We start from the raw sequence: 20,841 nt of genomic DNA, 5'->3' as shown, positions 1-20,841 counted from the left end.
GACCATCTCAGCGCGTCGCCTCCTCTCCGGATTATTTCCCAGCGATCGTTTCCCAGCTCTGCTCCAAGGAAGAGTTAATTAAGCTGAAATCGCTGTTTAACAGCCCCAGCACTGCCCGCCCATGCTCTGTCCCGGAGCTGTACCCCCTGACCCCAGCCCAAGCTGTCACAGCATCCCCTTCCCAAAACCCCGCAGCACGCACCGGTAGGCAAGAGAAGTTTTATTTACGAAAGGTGTTTTCAATGAAAATCTCTTAAAAGTTGAAAAAGACGATGCAAGTTTACAGCAGAAATGAATTAAAATATAACAAATTGCACAAAATAGTAACACTGATCATACAATATTTCAAAGATTAACTGCTAAAGAAACTGTAGAGTCTAGAAATACTCCAAATATATCTAGTTTACAATTGCTGTACAAAAAGCAGTTATAAATACTTCACATCTAGAAAAAATACACAGAACCTTTGAAATAGACTCTCCCTTACATATAAACAACCTTTGTAGAAAAAAACAAGAACACCCAATACAGCCCAATCCCCCTGCTCCAAGATATGTTTGAACTAGTACTGGTTAGCACCAACATCTTAATGTGTCACAGACAGGAGTTGTTTTGTTTTTTAAAAAATAATTTTAGTGTTCAGAATTTACTTAAGACTAAACAGAGACTAGAAAAGATAACACAGCATGGTACATTTTTAATTTGATGAGAAATGAGCACAGTACAGAGGAGGTGGAAGTTGAAAAGCCACGTTGCAGCCAGAAGTACAGGGTGGTTGATGTGGTTCTCTTCCCTACAGGACCCCTGTTTGTGTCAGCAGTGAATTGCTTTGACCCTGATCTTTCAAACAGTTATGTGCATGATTGATGAAGCCAATGCCAGCAGTATCAGGCCTTTTAATCTATTCATTTTCTTGCCATGTCAAAAGTCAAAACCCTTTTGAAATAAGACACCTGTTGTGAAGTTGTAATAACTGAAATGCATGTTTCCCTAGAATACCTGCATGGAATTGCACTAAGAAGAAAAAATAAAATATGTTTTCTAAAAGGGAGTCCACGAGAGTTTATTAAAGACAACCTGGCAGGCTCAAGTTTATGGAAATGCAGTGTTTCTACATACAGTTTTAAGACTAGGACAATTATAACTCTTTTTTTAAAAAATCTAACAGCTTTTCTTGTTAATATTCACACAAACTTCTTTAAGTTAGTAATCTGCCATTACAGGAGCATAGCACCAATTTAATATTTATTGCTGTCGTGTATCCCTACAAATATATTTTCCCAAGGTATTTACAACTGTACAAATATAGACAAAAGTGCAAAATTAAGACTTTATTCGTTGTGTTGGGTGTGTTGAGCCCCCTGCACCACCGAGATGCTGCCCTGACTTATTGCTGTGTGGCGGGAGCTCAGAACACCCTGAGGCGAGCACAGCGAGCTCCAGGGGGAGTTGCCAAGCAAAGTCTCCTCTCCCTGCTCACTCCACGCTCACCTCCAGCTCCATCCCTGTGGGAAGTGTCCCTAAACGTCGTTGGAGCCTTGGCTGGCACAAGAGGAGAAGCTGTCGTACAGGGAATCACTCAGGGATTCCAAGTTGTCCACGTCCTGCCGGCCCGAGGAAGCTGCTTCCTTCTTTCCATGTTCCTCCTTCTGTCCTTCAGCCTTGTTCAGACAGTTCTTCTCTTTTTCTAATAAAAGTACATTATTGCTGTTAAATTTATTGAGAGACTCCAGGGAAATTTTAGAGACTCTGTTCTGGGAATCTTCTTTTGTTTCTTCAGTTTGCTTCAATTTCTGTAAAAGTGAGAGAAACATTGGAAGCATATTCCTTTAAAAGTTATCCTATTGTACACCATTAATTACCATCTTTCTAAAGTTCACAGGGTGAGAGGAAATAGATTGTTAGATGCTTAAATAACTGTTAAGATTAAATAGAATATTAGTGTCCATTTTAAGATAAATCATAACTTTAATGGTTCTGCTAAGACAAATAGGACTCCATTTAGGTAACACTCAAGTGCTGTTAATATCCTAAGCAGCAGACCCTGGCTATGCATGAGTTAAACATCTCCAGCATCCTCACAGGAGTTCAGATCTTCTCCTGCATGAATACTTTGGGGGGTATGTTTAAACAGGTATTTGTTTAAGTAGAGTTTGAAAAAAGAGAAAAGTGCAGAGGGGAAAACAGCATTTTCCATAAATTAAGGATGCAAATGAAACTTGCTAGGGAATAGCTTCACATTTTGCATGTATAAGCCTATTGATTTCCACAAACCCAAACCCTCTCTAATAGACAAGAAAGCAACAAGACAGGAAATTGCAGTGAACTGGGCCAATCCCCACAGACCAGAATCAATCAGATATTGGCCAGGACTTCTCACAGAAGTGGTGTAATTCTGTGGGAACACTGGACAATGTATTAGCACATTATATTAAAACACACAGTAGGATTGTACCGGGATAATTGTATCCCTTTGTTAGCTACTGGTATTTTCCATCAGAGATCTGACCAAGGAATCATTAGGGAGCTGTGTAGGGAGCAGCTCAATAAAAATGACCTGCTGTTCATATACAGAGTGTTTCAAAATCTGAGTAACTAACTCCTCTTACAGATCGTGTTACCAGAGATATATGGGATAGCATTCAGCATTTTACAATCAACATTCAATAACCTCCTGGGCAGATAAGAGTCAAGCATTCTGAGATATGCCATCAGAGTGCAAAGCCATTCCTCATTTTCGGTACTGCCATCAGATGGCAAAGACAGAATCAGTAAATTACTGTAAATCCAAGGCATCAACGTTTTTGTTTAGCTTGAAAATGAGATGGCACTTTAAGCACACTGAAGATACAGCTTGGGCAGATGTGTGGATGCTGTGGGTCATTACATGTGCAGTTGTAAAGGGTCCTTAGAATTTCCTCCAGAATTCAAGCTTCAAGTCAGTGAAATGTTGTGCATGCTGTGCTGCTTCTCCTTAGAAATCTCTGGCGAGAGGAAGACAAATTGTTCCATAGTTTGATTGCTTGTTTTGATGGCTACTTAGATAAAAATTGAAATGCCAGTCCAATGACTGGTTTTGCTTTGATCTTGTCACATTTTATAAGATGACAATGCATGGATTAGATGACTATTTTTGGAAAACGTTTTGAACAAACTTAGGCAAAGCAACAGGAGATCCTAAAGTCTTAGCAAATGAACATTTTCTGTTTGGTGCATTAATTAATCTTGAGTCTAAAAGGTTTTAGGGAATGTTGTGTTGGGTTCTAATTTTAGGTGACAGTTAAAACTAAGGTCTTTAATATTTGTAATTAAAATGTTTTCTGAAATAGAAGAATATAACCCTTGGTAATGCGAATGAGCACAAATTTAGGAGCCTACAATAGAAATTTTTCACAATTTCACCTTAAAATGTTCTCCCCTTGGCCCTTAATTGAAATACTCAAAAAACTGTTTCATTTCTCTGTAGGCCAGATGAGAATATTCTCAGCCATGGCATCAATAACACACGTTAGCACTTTTAGCTTTTCAGAGTGCTGAGCCTAAAATACTTTATTATATGGCAGACTAAATGATGTTTCTTTGTCTTTAATTTTCCCACTCCACAGCTTTTCTTTGGATAAATGGAATGTGACTGGTTAGCACAGGCTTGGGACTGCAGGGCTCAATACTGGAGTCAGTAAGGCCTGTGATAAAAAACTGTTATTGATTCAGATGGAGCCAATTCCAACTCCTGGGCAGGAGGAGCACCTGGAGAATCTGCAGGACAGAGCAGTCTGGGTGAGGCATCACAATCAGAGGAGGATTTTGGTTATCCTACTGAAGGATGGATTTACACCTCAGGACAGGAATTCATTGGTATATTCTGCATATATGCAGTATCAATAGTTTTTTTACACCCTTCAAGCACAACCTAGGCTACAATCCTACTTTAATCACACCCTAGTTTCTCATTTATTTTATAAAGTACATTAGAGAAACTGCAGGGAACAAAAGTACTCTAAAAATTTTAAGCAAAGACATTGAATCAAGTGAAATTGACGTGAACTGAAGCCCATCAGAGAAACCTGTTGGCAAAAGATCCTGAGTAGTGAACAGCACATCTACAATACATCAGGGCTTAAAGGGAAAACTAATTCTAACAGTGGTAGCAAAATTTATTACCAAAACAAGAAACAATTCAGAAACAAGTTATGGGTATGTTTTTGGATAAAGAGTTGTCCTTTTTAGGTGTCTTTGTGCCCAGTTACATCCTTCTGTAAAAAAACCTGAAGCTTCCTTTCTTTAACACATAGAAGAAAACTCCTAAGCAAAAATGAAACTTTAGGCAGAGATATTAATGTAAGAATCTGCACAATCAACAAATCATTTTCTCTCACAATAACACAATTATGTACATTTCTAGAGCTAAAAAGTTACTGGTCATTTCTTTAACCTTGGTGTGTGTCAGAACAGAAATGTTAACCCAAGAATTTTTTTCTCTAGTTACTATAGATACAACTGTAAAGAATTACCAAAGAGTGTTTATTTAGATTCATCCTTGAATAAGTTTCCTGTTATTCATGGCAGTGTCAAAAGCTGCTAGATGAAACAAAAGGCAAAAGCAAACCAACTATTGTTAGAATTTGATAGATAAATTGTATACATGGTTATGTAGTAACTTTGGGGTTTTTGTGTAGATTTGCTATTGACTGCAGCAGAGTCACAGCTATAACAAAGAACAAGGGTTAGCCCAAAGATGTTAGCATTGTTTGATTTAAAGGAATTAGTTCATTAATGCATTTGAGAGTGACACTGAAGTGACTCAGCAGCTGCTGCAGAATGGAACATGAGGTGGGTGTGCTGTACACCCAGGAGGGCTGGGTGGGATTTGGTAAGAAGTGTAAAGAACATCTAACCTCTAAGCCATGTTCTCCATCAAATCTCTCCTGTACCAGGAGTGCCTTTCTGTGCAGTGAACAGGTGGTTTTGGCACCACAGCAGAGAGAAAGATTCCTGATTTTGCTCAGTGCTGCTGCAAGAGCCAAGATGGACCAGCAGCCTGTGCTTGCTCTCACACAGGATCCTTCTCAGCAGTAATGCCTGAAACCCTTTCAGCCCTCACATGTTGGCTTTGCTGCTTTCTGATCTGTTCTGTGAACAAAGTGAGTGCTGCATTTGCTGGGGATGCTATATGGTTTCCTAAATATTAATTAGGAGAAAAGACAAAAACATGTAGTCAGAGATTTTGGTCTACAAGAGTCATAACAGAAAAAAAGGAAATAAAGGTTCAGTGCAGACAAGAACTGTAGTTTTCACAGTGCCTCTGTAACAGCTCTGACCCTAAAGCAGATCAATGGTTAGTTTCTTTTACTTAACCTAAGTGTATTTTTGTATGGAAAATCTGTACCATTATGGCCTGAGGGCATGGGGAGCATTTGTTGTTCCACTCCACTGCAGGTGCAGAGCTTCCCACAGCTGGAGCTTCTCACCTGCCCAGTTTGGGGTGCCTTGCCCCACCTGAAAGCAGTGACCCGCTGTCAGAAGAGGAGAAACTCTTCCTGACACACACAAGCATTCATCACAAGCCACATCACTTTGAAATAAACCCATGAGTCATGAATCAGAATAATGTTTCCTTGGTGGCAACATCCTAAAGGGAATAACTAAAACCCATTAGTGATGTAATAAAACCTGGCATGTCACTTCAAGCACAGCAAATTAGGAAAACAAAACTAGCCTGCAGTTACACTGATACATTATAAATAGGTGTTATTCCTACATTAATACATCAAATTAGATTTTCTACAAACTGTAAAAATGAGAGGTTACATGTGGGTAGAATGCCTTTCCAGAGCTGGAAGAGCAGCACAAGGATTCCTCAGGAGTGGTGGGAAGGAGGAGAGGGAAGGATGGGCTGGATCACAGGCACAGAGGAGCCCACACTCGTGTGCAGGAAGGAAAGCAGCAGCCATTTCTTGAATGTGGTAGCACACAGAAGCTTTGGATATCTGGAGGTCAGGCTATGCTTATGAGTCCCAGAGCCCAGAAATAGCAATGAACCATTCTGCAGGATAAATGTATTTTCCAGCTGTCTAAGTTTAGTTAACCAGCACTTTAAAGGGCTCAGAATCAGTTACAAAAAGGAATAAAGTGAACTTTATTTATGTCTCTCATGCATTGGGCAATTTAGTTTTTAGATTAACACAAAAGCAGGAAGGGCATTGTTTCAAGTGAAGTATAACTGCAAAACACTATTGGGTAAAAACAACAAAATTGCTATGAGAATTAAACATAGATCAGCAAAATCAATACTTAATTGTATAACTCCAGGTCTTTGGTTTCAGATCTAATCTCTAATAGAAGATACAAAGTATGTTCCCTTTTGGTTTTTTTTAGTTATTGCTCATAACTTTATTGCAAGGGAAAACAATTTTCTAGATTTTACTTTTTAAAAATTGCTTGTTACTCTGTCTGCATATGCTCAGGGTAAACTTGATCCCAGGAGCCACAATTTCTTATTTTAAATTCACAGTTCCTCCAATTTAGCTATCCTCTAACTCCTGTAACTGCTTTGTATTTACGACACAAGGGGTCTGAGTGGGATGTGCTGTTGCAGCACCACGGGCTGCTCATACATAACCTGTTTAGGGGGACAGTTTTAACACATTCTCAGCTTCTGGAGCAAGGAATACAGGGCAGCTTTCTGGCAAGAGATGTGCTGGTCTCATCAGAAGTACCTCCCACTGAATCCTCTGGTGTCACACGGCTGTTTGCAGCAGAAGGTGTCCCATGAAAGGGGCTGGGCAGTGTCTGTCTGTCCTCCAGCCAGGACAGACTGCCATGCAGGCTCTCTGTGCAAGGGGAACAATCTCCAGATCTCACTGAACATCAGGTGAACAAGGAACACTCTGCAGTGAAAATAGTTACCCAGCCACATCCAGCAAACTACAAAGGTGAGAGCTGTAGCTGTGTGACCTCTGCTGCATTACAGCTGAGCTAAAAATGGCATGTTTGAACCTCTTCCTCTTTAAAGCATAACTTTAAATAATAAGATAAGCCTTGCTCTCCATTGTGCATTGTCAGAAGCTTTCATCTATTTTCTGGACTGACAGTAAAATAATTTCTGAAATAATGAATCATTTTTCTTTTTTCTACTTGAGCAGAAATCCTGAAATTATTTTGCTGTAGCAGATAATGACATTCTCAGAGACACACATCAGATTTCAATGATAAACAATAAGTGCCAGCTTCTTTTTGTGTTAAAAAATGCATTGCTAGGAAGCATTTTTAAGTTAATTAGTAAGTTCAGCAGCTGATAGGAAAGCCAGATATACATTGCTATGCATCATCCCCTGATGGCGTTATGGGTAATGTAACCATGACTATGTAATCAAAGTTTGCCCACTGTATTTCAGAGTATAAAAATCTACAAATAGATTTCAGTATCACTTCTCGTGATCCTGAATTGTAAGTGAATTACCTTGGAGGAAAAGCAGCTGATTAGCACAAACTGTGTACAATCCACAGCTGCAGATCTGGACAGAACAGCTATTGCCTCCTGAACTGAGGAGCTGAGACTTATGTTGTCTACAGCTTGAATTCTTGTGTGGTTTAAAAGGAGATAAAAGAATTTGGTTTCGTGAGCTGGGCCTTATGCTTTGAAAAGCAGAATTTTCATAAAATGATGAGATGACTCAGCATTCTAATGCCAAGATTGCCATCCTCATACATGAATATTTCCTCAACATGACATGACTCTTTGACCTGATTAGGTTTATACCAACCCTCTTTGAACTTTGGCATAATTTAATAAACCAGGATGTTGAGGTCTGAGTTCCTGGGCTTTCTGCCTTTGTTCAGGTACAAACTGAATGGCAGAAATGTTATTTTTTCATAGTGCTCAGAATGGCCACTGGCTACATCAACTCTGCATGGACAAAGTTTATTTAAAAAGGAATAAGGAAATCCAATTCTATGTGGCAATACCTTGGAAAGTGATAATGGTGCTGGTGCTCAGCCAAGTGTGTTGAGGCAATGTATTAAAAAGAAAAGCAATTAAACACCAGGACTTTCTCCAGAAGGCAAAGCACAGCCTCACTCTGTTCACTTTGGCAGAATCACCAGTTTTGCTTCTCACAGAGGGAATCTGCCCACTAAAAGCAGTGCTTAGTGCAATCAGAAGCTCACCACAAGGCATTAAGGAAGAAATATCCATGGTGAGAAAGGAAGCTGTTACTCAGTTTTTAGAACCTGATGGACTGAAAATGAACAAGAGATAGGATTCACTTAACTTCTCAGAGATCCTTTTAGCTTTACATGCAGAGGGAGTAAAATAGCAAAATTTTTCTGATTTCCTAGTGATTGAAAAAAACAGCAGTGAAAAAAAAATACTGAAAGGTAAGATTGGTAACAAAGGGACTGAACTTGACCATTTGAAGGTCAATACTCTTCCTTGACAGAATTATATGAAGGGTTATGTAGTCAGTGATAATCAAATGGTACTGGAACTATGAAGTCCTAAATAACTTCACTGTTTCAGTCTTCATCACACTGTATTTCACCTCACAGAATTTAAATATACAGACGTTTGTCCTACTGAATGAAAGTAGTTATCCTTTCCTTGGTGTAAGTATGGCTGATTGCTTCAATAAAGGGGCTTTGTACAAAAAAGGGGCTACAATTTTATCCTAGAATAGAGGTTTGATTGATTTTTTTCTTTTTTTTTTTTTTTTTTTAATTGGGATACTTACATGGACCTGAATCCAGGAGGGGGAAAAGTACAGCTTGAAGTTGTTGGTTATTAAGAAAAAATCCAGTACCGAATGCAGTTCTCAAAGATACAGGTTCTGTCTCTCATTTGACTGAATGAGAAAAAATCCTCTCAAACTCAGTAAATGCAGGATTGTAGTCATATAACATATAATCTCACTGACATTTTCAGTAATCAGAGTAATTTTTTTCTGTATGGCTGAACTCAGACTACTGTTCCTGAGTATTAGCTGTGTTCTTACCTGTCTTCATCTTCCACCTTTGGCTTTTTTGAATACGACAATTCATTCTGGTAGTTACAAAGACTCTTATTTCTCCTCTCTAGTGATGCCTCAGCTCCTGGCCTGTAATGTCTTTATGTCATTCACCTGGAATACTGGAACTGGAAAAATGGAATTGCACTCCAAGACTGCAAAAGGCAATTGCAAGGGTATGGATTTTTCTCACTAGTAAGCCTGTATTTTGTGCACTGGACTAAATTAATAACCTGTGACCATCCAGCTGACCTGTGGGTAAAAAGACAGCAGCAGTAGAAAGAGAATCATGGAATTACAGGAGTGTTTAGGTTGGAAAAGACCTTTAGGATCATTGAGTGCAACCACTGAAGAAGCAAGGTTATGTGGCAGGATCAAGAGGAAATCAAGCAGGATGGAAAAAGCCATGTAGGAATAATCGTCCCAGCTATGAAGACTGACTTGTGGGCATTGAGAGGGGTGTGCTGTGCTCAGGGAGAGTTCAGTGAGCACAAACCTCTGCTGGCAGACCTGCAGAGGAAGGAGAGGGGATGTCCCTTCCTGCGAGCTCTCAGAATGATTCAGGGAGGTGGTTTAAACAAAGTTCCACAGCAAACGGGGGTTTTTTTACTTTCTTTACTTTTTTCACTTTTAGCCTCTGAGGAGGAAGGCAGTTTGGGAGGAGACAAGCAATCTTTCCAGAGCCATCAGTTCCCCTCTGTATGACCACAACACTCAGCTGCTGCAGAGGGAGCTTCATGTCCACAGTGCACACACATCAGAACTAAAGCTCACCAGGAATACAGAGGTCAAAATTTTAGAATTTGGAAACAGGGTCTTCTTCATTCTTAAAAAACTCTGTATTAGCTTGCTTAAACCCCAGTCCAACAACATAGTTTATTTTAGGAGCCTGAAGCTGACATTTCCCTTTCCACTACAGATTTTAATAACTCTACATAGCAGAGATTTTTTACCTGTAATGATTCTAACCAAAACCCACTGCCCTTTCTTTCCCCTTCTGTGACACCTGGCTTCTGAAAGGCTCTAAGGAAACCCAGTTGGTGTGCCCTGCTCTGCACCTTCCCTAAGTGAGGGTCAGGGCTGGGGCTGGGCATTCCTGCACTGGGATAATAACTCCAGGAGGAGCAGGGGAAGGGGGCAGAGCCCAGGCTGCCGTCCCAGTCAGTCTGTAACAGCCTGAACCTCCTGCACACTGTTTTCTGACTGCGCAATGAGAATAGAGAAGTTCCTTTGTAGCCAGAGAAAAGTGGGACAGGACAGAGGCAAATAATGATGCTGGTTGTGTGACTGTGCTTGTCACCTCTCCAGCTGATGTTTGAGCTGAGTCCCAGCACTGATTCAAGCAAGGCATGAATTGCAGATGGAAACCTGTGCTTTAAGTTCATCTGCTAACAAATCCTACATAACAGTACAGTCATCTACATGGACCTTCTAAATTTATGCAAACAGTTTATCTCTGCTGTAGGGCAGAGTATTTCAGGGACAGCAGCACAAAAACCCAAGACAGAGTTTCAGGCACAGGCTGCAGAACCAAATTAAAGTAGAAGGATAAATCCTCTCTTGCAATTTTTGGTTCATTTCAGTACAGCAAGTTGTATCAATAAAAAGCCTATAGTATAAGTCAGCTAGAAAATAAATGCTATGAAGGATGTTCCATTTTATGTGGTTGGAATTTGATTAGTGATTAGTCCTGGTGGTAAAACCACATGGGAACAGTAATCAAGGGTTCTCTACTGCAGTTCTGCAACAACAGGAAAACACTGTTGGCTCATGTCCTATTCCATGATGGGATATTAACCTAAAATCTAATTAATATATGAATGAATTACATTTCTAGAAACATACTATATTATAATCAATTTTAAGTGAGTTCCTAACAGGAGATAAGATGAAGAAAAAGCTGTAGAATTACCAGAGGCTGATAAATTCTGTTTACTGTGACTGATGATTTTTATGGAGGATAATTTTACAATCCATCAAACTTTTGTCAGTTCAAGAATCATGCTGCCAAACGTATGCAGTAAATTAATTTTTAAATTTACATATTTATTAAAAATCTTATTGAAAACAGCAGGAAGTAAGCCTTGTTTGAATAATAAAATAACTTGTTATTCTACTGGAAAGAAAACAAAAACCCCCCAACCTTCTATTAAGATGATTTTATAGCAAGGCAATAATTATAAACAACTACATGAATTAGTTAACCAAACACTGTATTAAACCGCCAACCCCAAAATTAATCAAGAATTTAGAAAACCTTTTGGAAGATAATCAGGTAAAAAAATGCAATTTAAAAGGGGAGAAATTAATGGCTGAGTTTCAGATGTGCTGGAGGACAGGTTTTCCAGGTGCCTGCCTGGGGCTGAGGGTGCTCAGGAGGAAGGGGTGACAGCAATGCCCCCATGCACGTGGCCTCAGGGAGGTGCCCACTGGGATTTGGGATCTTTGCTGCCTTCCCTGCAGATTTCTTTGGCTGCTCCTGACACTGGGGCCAGCAATTCACACTCTTACACCTACTTTGCGGGTACAAAAATGCATATTGGGGTACCTGCAGGGAATAGGCAACTCCTGTCTGAAATGCTGATTGCAGGTGATAGTCCCTTTTTTTAACTCTAAAAGATGCTCAAAAACAAACACTGTTTGTTTATTATTAGGAGAATTAAGAATTAGGATGATAAGGAATAATCACAATAAACAGAGCAATGCTGGGCACCAAGATGACCACTGCTACAGCTGCAGATGGAAGCTCCTCCAGCCAGGAAATTTATAAATGCTGAACTTTCCTCCTGACTGAATTAAAGCAGTGCTATCCATTTTGATTAACATGCATATCATCTGGCTGTGATCCGAGGGGAATTTTAGGTAATTTATGGATTTAGATGTGTTTACTTCATCTTTTAGAAACGAGTACATCTGTTTCTGGTCATGAGAAGCTCTCTCCTGCTTGGTGGCCCAGCCAGGCATACAGAGTGTGTCCCCTGGGACCTGGCAGGAGCCATCAGGGGCTGAAAGCTGTGAGGGGCACTTGTTTCTACAAGTTTTATGTTTCCCTGTCTTATAAGCCATGACCTAACCCTTGACTGTTCTCCTGCCACTAAGATAATTAAGAATGCTATCAGATTCTTGGTTCTGACAAAGGAAACCCATAAGCTACTTCCCAGTGATTTGGGGTTCCAACTCATTAAACCAGAGCTGGGAGAGTTGACTCTATTACTCCTGTCTATGAGCAGAGACGTGAGTTTGAACTATAAACAGAACCAATTCCATTAACATTTCTCAACGCTTTCAAGAATCAGAGAGACACAGTTTTCTTTGAGACAGAAAACTCAAGCACAAGTGCTGGACAGACCTTTGCCTTTCCACCCCCAGCTTCTCTGGATGCCAGCAAAGCTCAGCTTAAGCCTCTGACAGGACCTGAAAGGGAGGTAACTGTTTGTGCTGAGCCCACGTGGGCTGTAAAAGACCCTTCCCAAGTTATGAGGTGATATTTTGGCAAGGCTTTTGGCAAGACTTTTTAGGCTTTTTCAGAGAAAGAAGGCACAGTGAAAAGATACATTGGGAACCCTGGTTTTGTGGGTTCTGACCCCCCTTGTCTGGCTGTGGGAAAGCCTCTGCTGGGTATGACTAAAAAAGGATTTTGGTGTGAAGAAGCAGCAAAGGCTCCTGCTCCCACAGTAGGCTTCCTGCAGGGGAAGAATAAGGGTTTTCTTTTGCATTGATTTCACTGCAATTTCTGTATTAAAAAGAGAAGTGTGTGAAGTGACAGCTGCCACATGACTGGATCTGTTGGGCAAATGCTTTAGGAGATTTATTGACTTTAGCAATGCAGAAGTGTTACTGCAGCATCAATGCTGCAACTGCAGTGAGATTCTGGTGATACAGAACATGTTCCTGTGCCTAAACACAGATTGTAATATTGTTAATATAATAGGCCACTAGGAGGACTAAAATACAACTGGAATTCATGCAGACACACTGTACAGCTAATGCACACTCACGTTTTGAATGCCCAAAGATGACACAAACAGAAAATCAGGATGAAAATACAGAACAAAAGCAGTTGCCAGGCCCTATTAGTGAATGAATAATCTGAAAAAAATGTTGCTGAAAATGAGCTGGCATTTAATATCTATTAGAATACCAAAAAAAAACCCTTTTAAGTGTTAATTTCTTCAATATCTTCGATTATTCAGGATTCAAATACTCATAAAAATTGAATAAAAATTTCCTCCATGCCCAGGCATGGCTAGAGCCCTGTATGGACAGGAGGACTGCTTAGGTGGTAGAGTTCTGCCCATGCAAAACTCTTAGCAGGATCAGGGTATGAATTTGCTCCTGACATTCAGAAAATTCCTCATCAGAGGAGCAATGTGTTTATGGTTAGCCCTTGTAATGCAAGATTCCATCTTGAGCAAGAATGCTTGATGAGAATATTAAGTGATAATGATTATTTGCTTAGTGCTGCTATGGGGCCTTCAAAGCTCTCAAAGCAGCCTGCTAACAGTACTAGATTAAATTCCAAATGCAGCTGGAAGGTATTATTTATATTCTTTATTTAAAAAATGGGGAATTTAATAGCAAGAGAGGCTTAGCAATTTGGACATTCAGCCAGAACATCATCCCTATCTCCACAGTCCTGCACTCATGTCTGTTAAGCTTTTTGAATGTATTTGAGTATTTTTTTATTTGCAGGCAAAAATTTCTCTGTGGAAAGGCAGAGGCCTCACAGAGGTTCTCACTAGGGAGCATCTGAAATACTCTTCAACATACAGAACCTGGCATTTAATCCACTGAACGTGGTAGTTAATCAAATGTTTTGCACTGCCTTTAGTAGAGTTTGGATCAGAATCTTGATGCATTAGAGAAATAAATTATTTAACTTACTGAGTTCCCCTAGAAACAAAATATTGAGCTGCAAACAAAGCTAACAAACACCAAATGGGATGCCATCTGCTGCAATGAACAGAACATGACCAGTTCCCCCCATGCTTGAGATTTCTCCAAAATACAATTTGAAATACGTTTGTTAAACTCCCAACTGTCTCACAGAATTGGCTTAGCACAGGTTAGCAAATTCTAGTGCCACCAGAACTAGAATTTGCATAGCAAGGCAGGCTATGATTTGTCAATTGGAGTTGTGGATGATTTCACTCCTGTTGGAGTGCCCTGGGTAAGCCCCCAGGGTTTTGTGCTGTCCAGAGCCTGTGGAACCTATGGAGATTTTTCACTTCATGCTCTGTGCCCTGGGGCCTGTGGACTCTGAGTGGTTTCTCCCCGTGAGTAAATATGAATGGTAATTATCCACATCATGCTGCATTCATAAATCTGGAGTTTTCTATCCTCTGCCATCCGGACTCTGTGCCTACCAGAGAAACAGGATATGGAGGCAAAAGTTCTGCTTCCCACAGATGTCTGTGCCAGGAATGGCACGAGATAGCTGAAATCCCAAGTCCCTGCTTTGTATGAAAGTTTTTGGCTGTGGAGGAGAGAGAGTGGGCTCCCCAACACTTTCACAGGAACAGAAGGACAGCGCTGAGCTAAAAGCAGAGCGTGTGACGCCTGTGGGTGACATCAGCCTTAGCCCCCTTTCCTCTTCCCAAGCACACTAATTGGGCAGCCAGGCAGCTTCATGGAATGGGAGGAGAAACCCAGCAGGATTTGCCTTGTAGAACAAGACAAGAAGATAAATGTCCTCATACCTAAATTCCCTGCCCATCCAGAGACTTCATCTTCGCGTGTCACCAGGAGAAGTGATGAAACTGCCACAAACAGACAGAAGCTGCAAAGACAATTTAGTTTTCAGCAGTCAATCAGGAAGGCTCCAGCCCTCACATCACACAGATTCTAAATGGTGGCTGCTGTCCTTGGCTTGCTCTGCTGCCTCTGTTTTCAACACCATGTCACTAATGATGTCATAACGCAGTTTCCATGTTTTCACCATGGGTTTCATTTGTAGAAATGCTGTATCAGAAATGTTGAGCTCTCTGCACCCTGGCTTGCCATAGTGGTTGTAGGAAACATTAAAAGATAGGATGATGTTCCTATAATGGTGATAGTAAAAATATTCTGTAAAATGATACTAATGCAAGTTTTAGCTTTTTCCAGCTGCCCATACGCTAATGTTATGGAAAACGCAATAAAGAAATGGACTTAGAAAGATGAAGAAATTCATTATGATATGATCTTAATGGGAGCACAGTAGGACCAGATTAGAAATGCACAGTATTTGGCCTTCCTTTCAACCTGGGGGAAATGTCTGCTGATGTTCCATGTCATTGCCCATAGAAGCTGGATGTTACAGACCAAAATTCTGCCAGTTAGAGGGAGAATATCGAAACCAATTTTCAAGCACCTCTATAAACTCCATGATTTTCACAGGACCCAAATAACATAAATTGGTTAGAGACATCAGCAAAAGCTACAGATTTGTGGCACCTTTCAAAACTGGGCAGCTAAGTGTCTAAATATCCATTTAGGCAGAGCCATTAAGAAAAGAAGCTTGAAGAAACCCTGACCTTTATTTTTACTGATTACAGGACATAAAAAAGTCTCCTCTTAGTCTATGCAGAGAAAAATAATTCTTGCAAGAGCAACCAGCAAGCACATGCTATCTGCTCTGCTACTTTTGCTCCTCAGTTTCAAGCATAATCTTTTTCATTTCAAATCTGCTTTTTGTCTTATTCTATGTGTTACCAACAAGTTTCCCAATCTGGTAACTTTTTTTTTTTGTTAGAAGAAATATCATAGACTATTACTGCATATTTAATATTTTAATTTTATAATCCACAGCGACACACACTATTCATATTTAATTTCTTCTTCTCCACCCACTTCTGCTTTACTCTTCATCCTCCCAAACCCATCTGAGACCTTGTTTTACAGTTTGCTTTACAGATCATTCAGTAACCCATAGGATATGTGCATATGTAATAGGATGCCAGAAAAATCACTTTAAAGTGTTTGACTGGCAATTTTTTACATAATAATCACTTGGGGTTTGATTTGCTGAGATTAACGCTGGAGTAGCTAAGAGAAGTTCTTCAGACTACAGTCTTTTACAGTAGGTAAAATTTTTAGTGCCCTCTATTAATGAGGAGGCGAAGGATGGAGAGATTGAGAGAAGGTGGCACTAATGGGAGCAGAGCCACCAGGTTGTGTCTCAGTCCCTGATGAGCAGCTCAGGCTGCCAGGACCCTGACATGTGCTATGGAAACGTGTATCACTCCTAGCCTTTGTGAAGAATAATTACACATCTGAGTTATGTAACCACATCTTGTGCATTTCCCAATGTTCCCTGTGTCACTTTTTGCTACTAAATCTGCTAAATACCATGGTTTTTTCTCCTATCAAATACAAACATTGCTTTTCATTAAATTAATATGAATGCTGCAAAAGTCTGCAACTCATGTATTGGGGCCTAAAATATAGAAAGAGAAATCTTTCTATAAAATATAGAAAGAGACAAAATATTACACTTTGAGACCTGCTATAAAGTAGAAAGTTTGAACTTGCAAAAAATATTTACCAATATTTTCCTTAAGGATATAGAGAGTCCGTGGGTCATACTGCACAAAATCTAGTATAACTTCTCATTTCAATAAATGGCAAATCACTTTGGGGAAGGGAAACCAGCTAGTGGAACAAATTCTAAACACCAAAAAATTATTTCAATATGTTTTTTGTCAATATTTGACATAAAATACCACATTGATTAGGATATTATTGTCATGTGCATATGGAAAGAAAAAGCGTCCTCTTAAAAACAGAAATAATTTGACAACATATTCTCAGTATATTGCCACAATTCCTGCTACCATCATCTGTGTAACTTATTCCTCATGTACTCTGCTTGGTACAGAACTCTCACATAAAATATCAGTAATTTCCCACCCTTCTCTGCATTGTGTTTGAGTGCTTTATGCAAAACATCACTGTTATAGATGGGCAAGGCAAGCTTCAGCTGGAAAAACAATCCACAAAAATATTACAGCCTTTATTCATGTCATTTAACTCTGCTAATCACATGGTCCTCTCCTCTTGGAGTCAAAATATTTTCCAGTTTCAGAAAACAAACAGCTCACTGAACACACCTCTGTGCCTTACTGCTCTCATCTTGATTGAGTCAATCCAGTGTTTATTGTATACAATCTATTTTTCAGCTTTCTCTTTTATTACTAATATCATTACAACAATTACACTATCTCACATGCTTACTAATATTTATAATTTGTTGCTTTTAATGTCTCCTGAATTCTATTTTGGCCCACAGTATTATTATAATGTTCCTATTCCACAGAGAGAGAAATGAAACCTGCAGCTTTATTTCCAGAGATGGGAGACTGAAGAATGCCTGGTTACAAATGGCAGAAACACGAGTGCACTTTGGGCCATGCTGCAAATCACATCAGCTCCGTCTGTCAAACCTCTGAAAAACAGCCCAGTACATTTTCCACTCGAGGAAATCACTAGCAAATTATCCCTTTATTCTGTATGTACTTTTGGTCCTTATTAGACTAAAGGATCTTCCTGCTTTCCACCTAAGAGCCCCTGTGCCTATGAAATCCAGATGTAATCTCCAGTTGTAAAGGCAAATGGACTACTATAAAGGCACTCCAATGAGTGCAGGGCAGGGGGGTGGGAAGGGTCTGAATGTATCAGGGTCTTATCCACACCCTGCTAATAATGCAGCTACTCATCCCTGCTGAGAAATGACCTGGGGTGGCCAGGCCATGAGAGCTGTGACAGGGCACACTGCCTGGAAATGCACAGCTCTGCACAGCTGCTCTGTGCTGTTCTCTGCTGCTCTGTGCTGTTCTGGGCACTTGCACATGAGCAGCTTTGGGCCAACACTCATGGATTCTGGCAAATGAACTCCAGAGCTTTCTGTGACATCTGGCCCAGTGGGTAAGGTGGTTTTGCAGCTCCCACTGTTGAAAAGCTTCCCTCTGTAATTTGAAATTACTTGCTGAGATGGTGGGATGTGGGGTTTCTGCTCCAGTGATCAGGTTTTTCCACTCTGAAAGGGCAAAGCTCTCCCCTCCTTACAGAGCCAAAGGGGTTCAGTGAGCACAAGGCTCCAGCTGTGGCCACGGGACATCTTGGCTTTAAATCTCAAGCACAGACATCTGCACCTGGCAGCTGACAAGCCACACAGGCACAGATCACTGGGGATGTTCAGCACTTGGTGACACTCTATGGAACTGCACCTCCCTGCCCAGCAATGCCTGAAGGCCTTGGATTTCCTATTGCCACTTCTCCACATCTTCTCTCATCTTCTCTCACATCCAACCCATTCTCCTGCTAGCCTTGCACACCATGTGTTCTAAATGCCACAGAGCCCGCTCTCCTATGCCAAAGACTTTCTGTCCCTCACTGATACCCAAATACTCTTAAAACTATGTGCTAAAAGATATTTGAGTTAAAATGTCACCACCTACCCATGCCCATAAATACACTACCCAAACATAAAATAGCCTTTGTACCAGCTGGAGGGCTAGTCAGAATGGGCTGTGGTGGCACAGTACTAAAACTACTGAGGCCATTAACGCTGGAAGCAGAACTGCTTCAGCAGATAGCAGCTTCCAGGTTTTTTTTTAGGGTTATCTTTTTCCTAAAAATGTCCCTTGCATATCATTAAAAAAGTTATTTTCTCCGGTGGACACTGCATTCCGAATGTTTTCTCTTGCCAAAGCCTTTTAAAAACTTAAGAAAGTTATGGAGAATGCTATCAACCTCCTTGCTGAGCCACTCTCCATTGCATAATTTTTTACTAAAGCTCCCAGCAGCATAAGAAACCTCAGCAGTTTCACCTAGAAGGCACAGGGAGAGAAATGAGTCTCCTATAACTGCAGCTTTTTACTGTTGCCAAGCCAGTTCCTCAGGCTGGCTGCAAGGATGTTCTTCCACACCACACAACATTTCTCTTAAGTGATGTGTGTCAAGTGAGGCTTTGGTCCCAGAAGACTGCCTAGCTAGGCTTCAAATTGCTTGTTTTGCTGTCTCTTCACTTTATTTTTTGGGGGCAACTTTGATGGCAAGGTATTAGAAACAAAAAAGATCTCATTGGGAATATAAGGCTTGGAAGCAGATCTTAGAATGTGAACTTGTCCTGTGGAGAGGAAAAACATGCAGATACAAGTGATTTGTTGATGTCTGCAGATGTCTTAGCCTATTTCTAATTTAACATGAGCAAATCAGACTTTAGCTTAGAAAAAACAACTTTAATTCTGCATTATTCCCATGGGTGGTATGGTCAAATCTGCTTTCCTATCAGACCATGCTCCTGTGGTTTTTGTCACTTAGGTTGTCAAATACTCCTGTATAATTCCCCTGACAATGGGTTTTACATCAACTCAGGCAATTACTCAGACAGTCCCTGCTTTGATGGCACAAGTATTGCATCACTCATCTGAGAATCAAACCCCTCTGATTACACAGAAAGGAAATCTGGCAGCCCTAAGCCTGTCAGAAGGAAAATCCTATTGAGGCAATTTTGACAAAATTGGAAAATGTGCAGCTCAAATGTCCCCACGAGGCCACACTCAGGGATCACATGGTGGTGCTGAGTATTAATGCCTCCAAATGTTTACTTTACTAGATCACCTCTCTGAACATATGCAATGATCTGATGTATTCATTCCTTACTTGAAAGAAAAGCAATGATCTCAAAACACCAAAGATGGATAAACGAGACTGCAGACCTCTTTCCCATCTACAGATTGTAGCAGTTTCTTGCTTAATATCCCAGGTTCATCAGGGCTAGGAGAGCAAATAAAGCTGATTTCCTCCCCACCTCATCATCTTCCTCTCTCTTTTAAGCCTGACAAGAAAAATAGCAAAGAGGAGGTGAGGTTTCTGTGCTTGATATGATGGAAACTGAATTATGCAATTAGTACACAGAAACCTACTATCACCTAATTTCTGTATTTGATCCAGCCCATTAGATTATTTCTTTTACTGACAAGGGATCTCTTCTACCTTCCATTACCTTCTGGTATAATAATTTGTAAGAGCAGCTTCAAACTCCATATTTGCAGTAGCCCACACATTGTACAAAACAAGCCAAGACCGAGGTCCTCAGGAGCATTTGCTGTTTTCTTCTGGCTGTAACATGACATAGGTGTTGCTGTCACCAATTTCCAGACAGCGAAACAGATCCTGCTGGCCCAGCAAAATATCACCCAGGGCTGCTCCAGCTGCAGGTGTTCATGTTATATGAAAGTAAAAGGAAAGAAGTTATTTAGTGCTCACCAGAGTGTGCCCTGAGATGTGGTTTCACTCTCAAATACAGATGGTAACTACAATAGCTGACTTTTGTTAAGTTTCCCACAGAGGAAAGTTTGGGGCAATGGTCATATTTTTAACTTTGGGTTGAAAGTCTGGTATTCAGGATAAGGCAGCTGCTGGTCAGGGAAAGGAAGAAAGCTGTTCCCCAGGGCAATACCTCCTTTCCAGTTTAAAGTCTTAGGATAGAGCTCTTCCCAAGTGCTAATTGGACCCAAATCATTATCTTAGGCTTTTCCACATGTGATAAGCAGAATCCCTCCCTAAGCACATCTGATAATGGGGAAAAAAATTAATTCTCTGTGAAAGCAGAGTGCACATGGTCTCCTCAGAATTACTTCAGATACTCAAACATGGAGACTCCTTTTCAAAAGAGACTTAATTCAAGAGCCAAAGAGCTTCTCTTTTTCAGAGAGAGAAAAGCACCTTCAGAAGGGGTCTCAAAGAACCCCAATCAGGCACACAAACTTTTCTGGCACATTCTCCAAGATCTGCCTAAAGAGGTGAGCAGTACCCAGTGTGCTGCCAGCTCATACCCAGCTCAAGTCTTACTGAT

The 20,841-nt window shown here is 40.5% G+C and overlaps 1 protein-coding gene across 3 annotated transcripts in view; it reads right to left on the bottom strand.

Annotated features, from left to right (window-relative positions):
• Positions 1-205: 205 nt before the first annotated feature.
• Positions 206-20,841, bottom strand: part of NCKAP5 (NCK associated protein 5) — a 223,919-nt gene continuing 203,283 nt past the window's right edge. For 2 of the 3 annotated variants that reach the window (XM_074547930.1, XM_074547932.1), the window contains exon 18: positions 206-1,793. In XM_074547930.1, the coding sequence (XP_074404031.1) occupies positions 1,521-1,793 (273 nt within the window). In that variant the 3' untranslated portion in view covers positions 206-1,520. Of the gene's footprint in view, positions 1,794-14,701; positions 14,782-20,841 lie in introns of all 3 variants that reach the window. The other variant, XM_074547933.1, reaches the window with a different exon arrangement.

Source organism: Zonotrichia albicollis, chromosome 10 (assembly GCF_047830755.1).
Source record: "Zonotrichia albicollis isolate bZonAlb1 chromosome 10, bZonAlb1.hap1, whole genome shotgun sequence".
Classification (NCBI taxonomy): Eukaryota; Metazoa; Chordata; class Aves; order Passeriformes; family Passerellidae; genus Zonotrichia; species Zonotrichia albicollis.
This window is presented reverse-complemented; position numbering and strand designations above follow the sequence as displayed.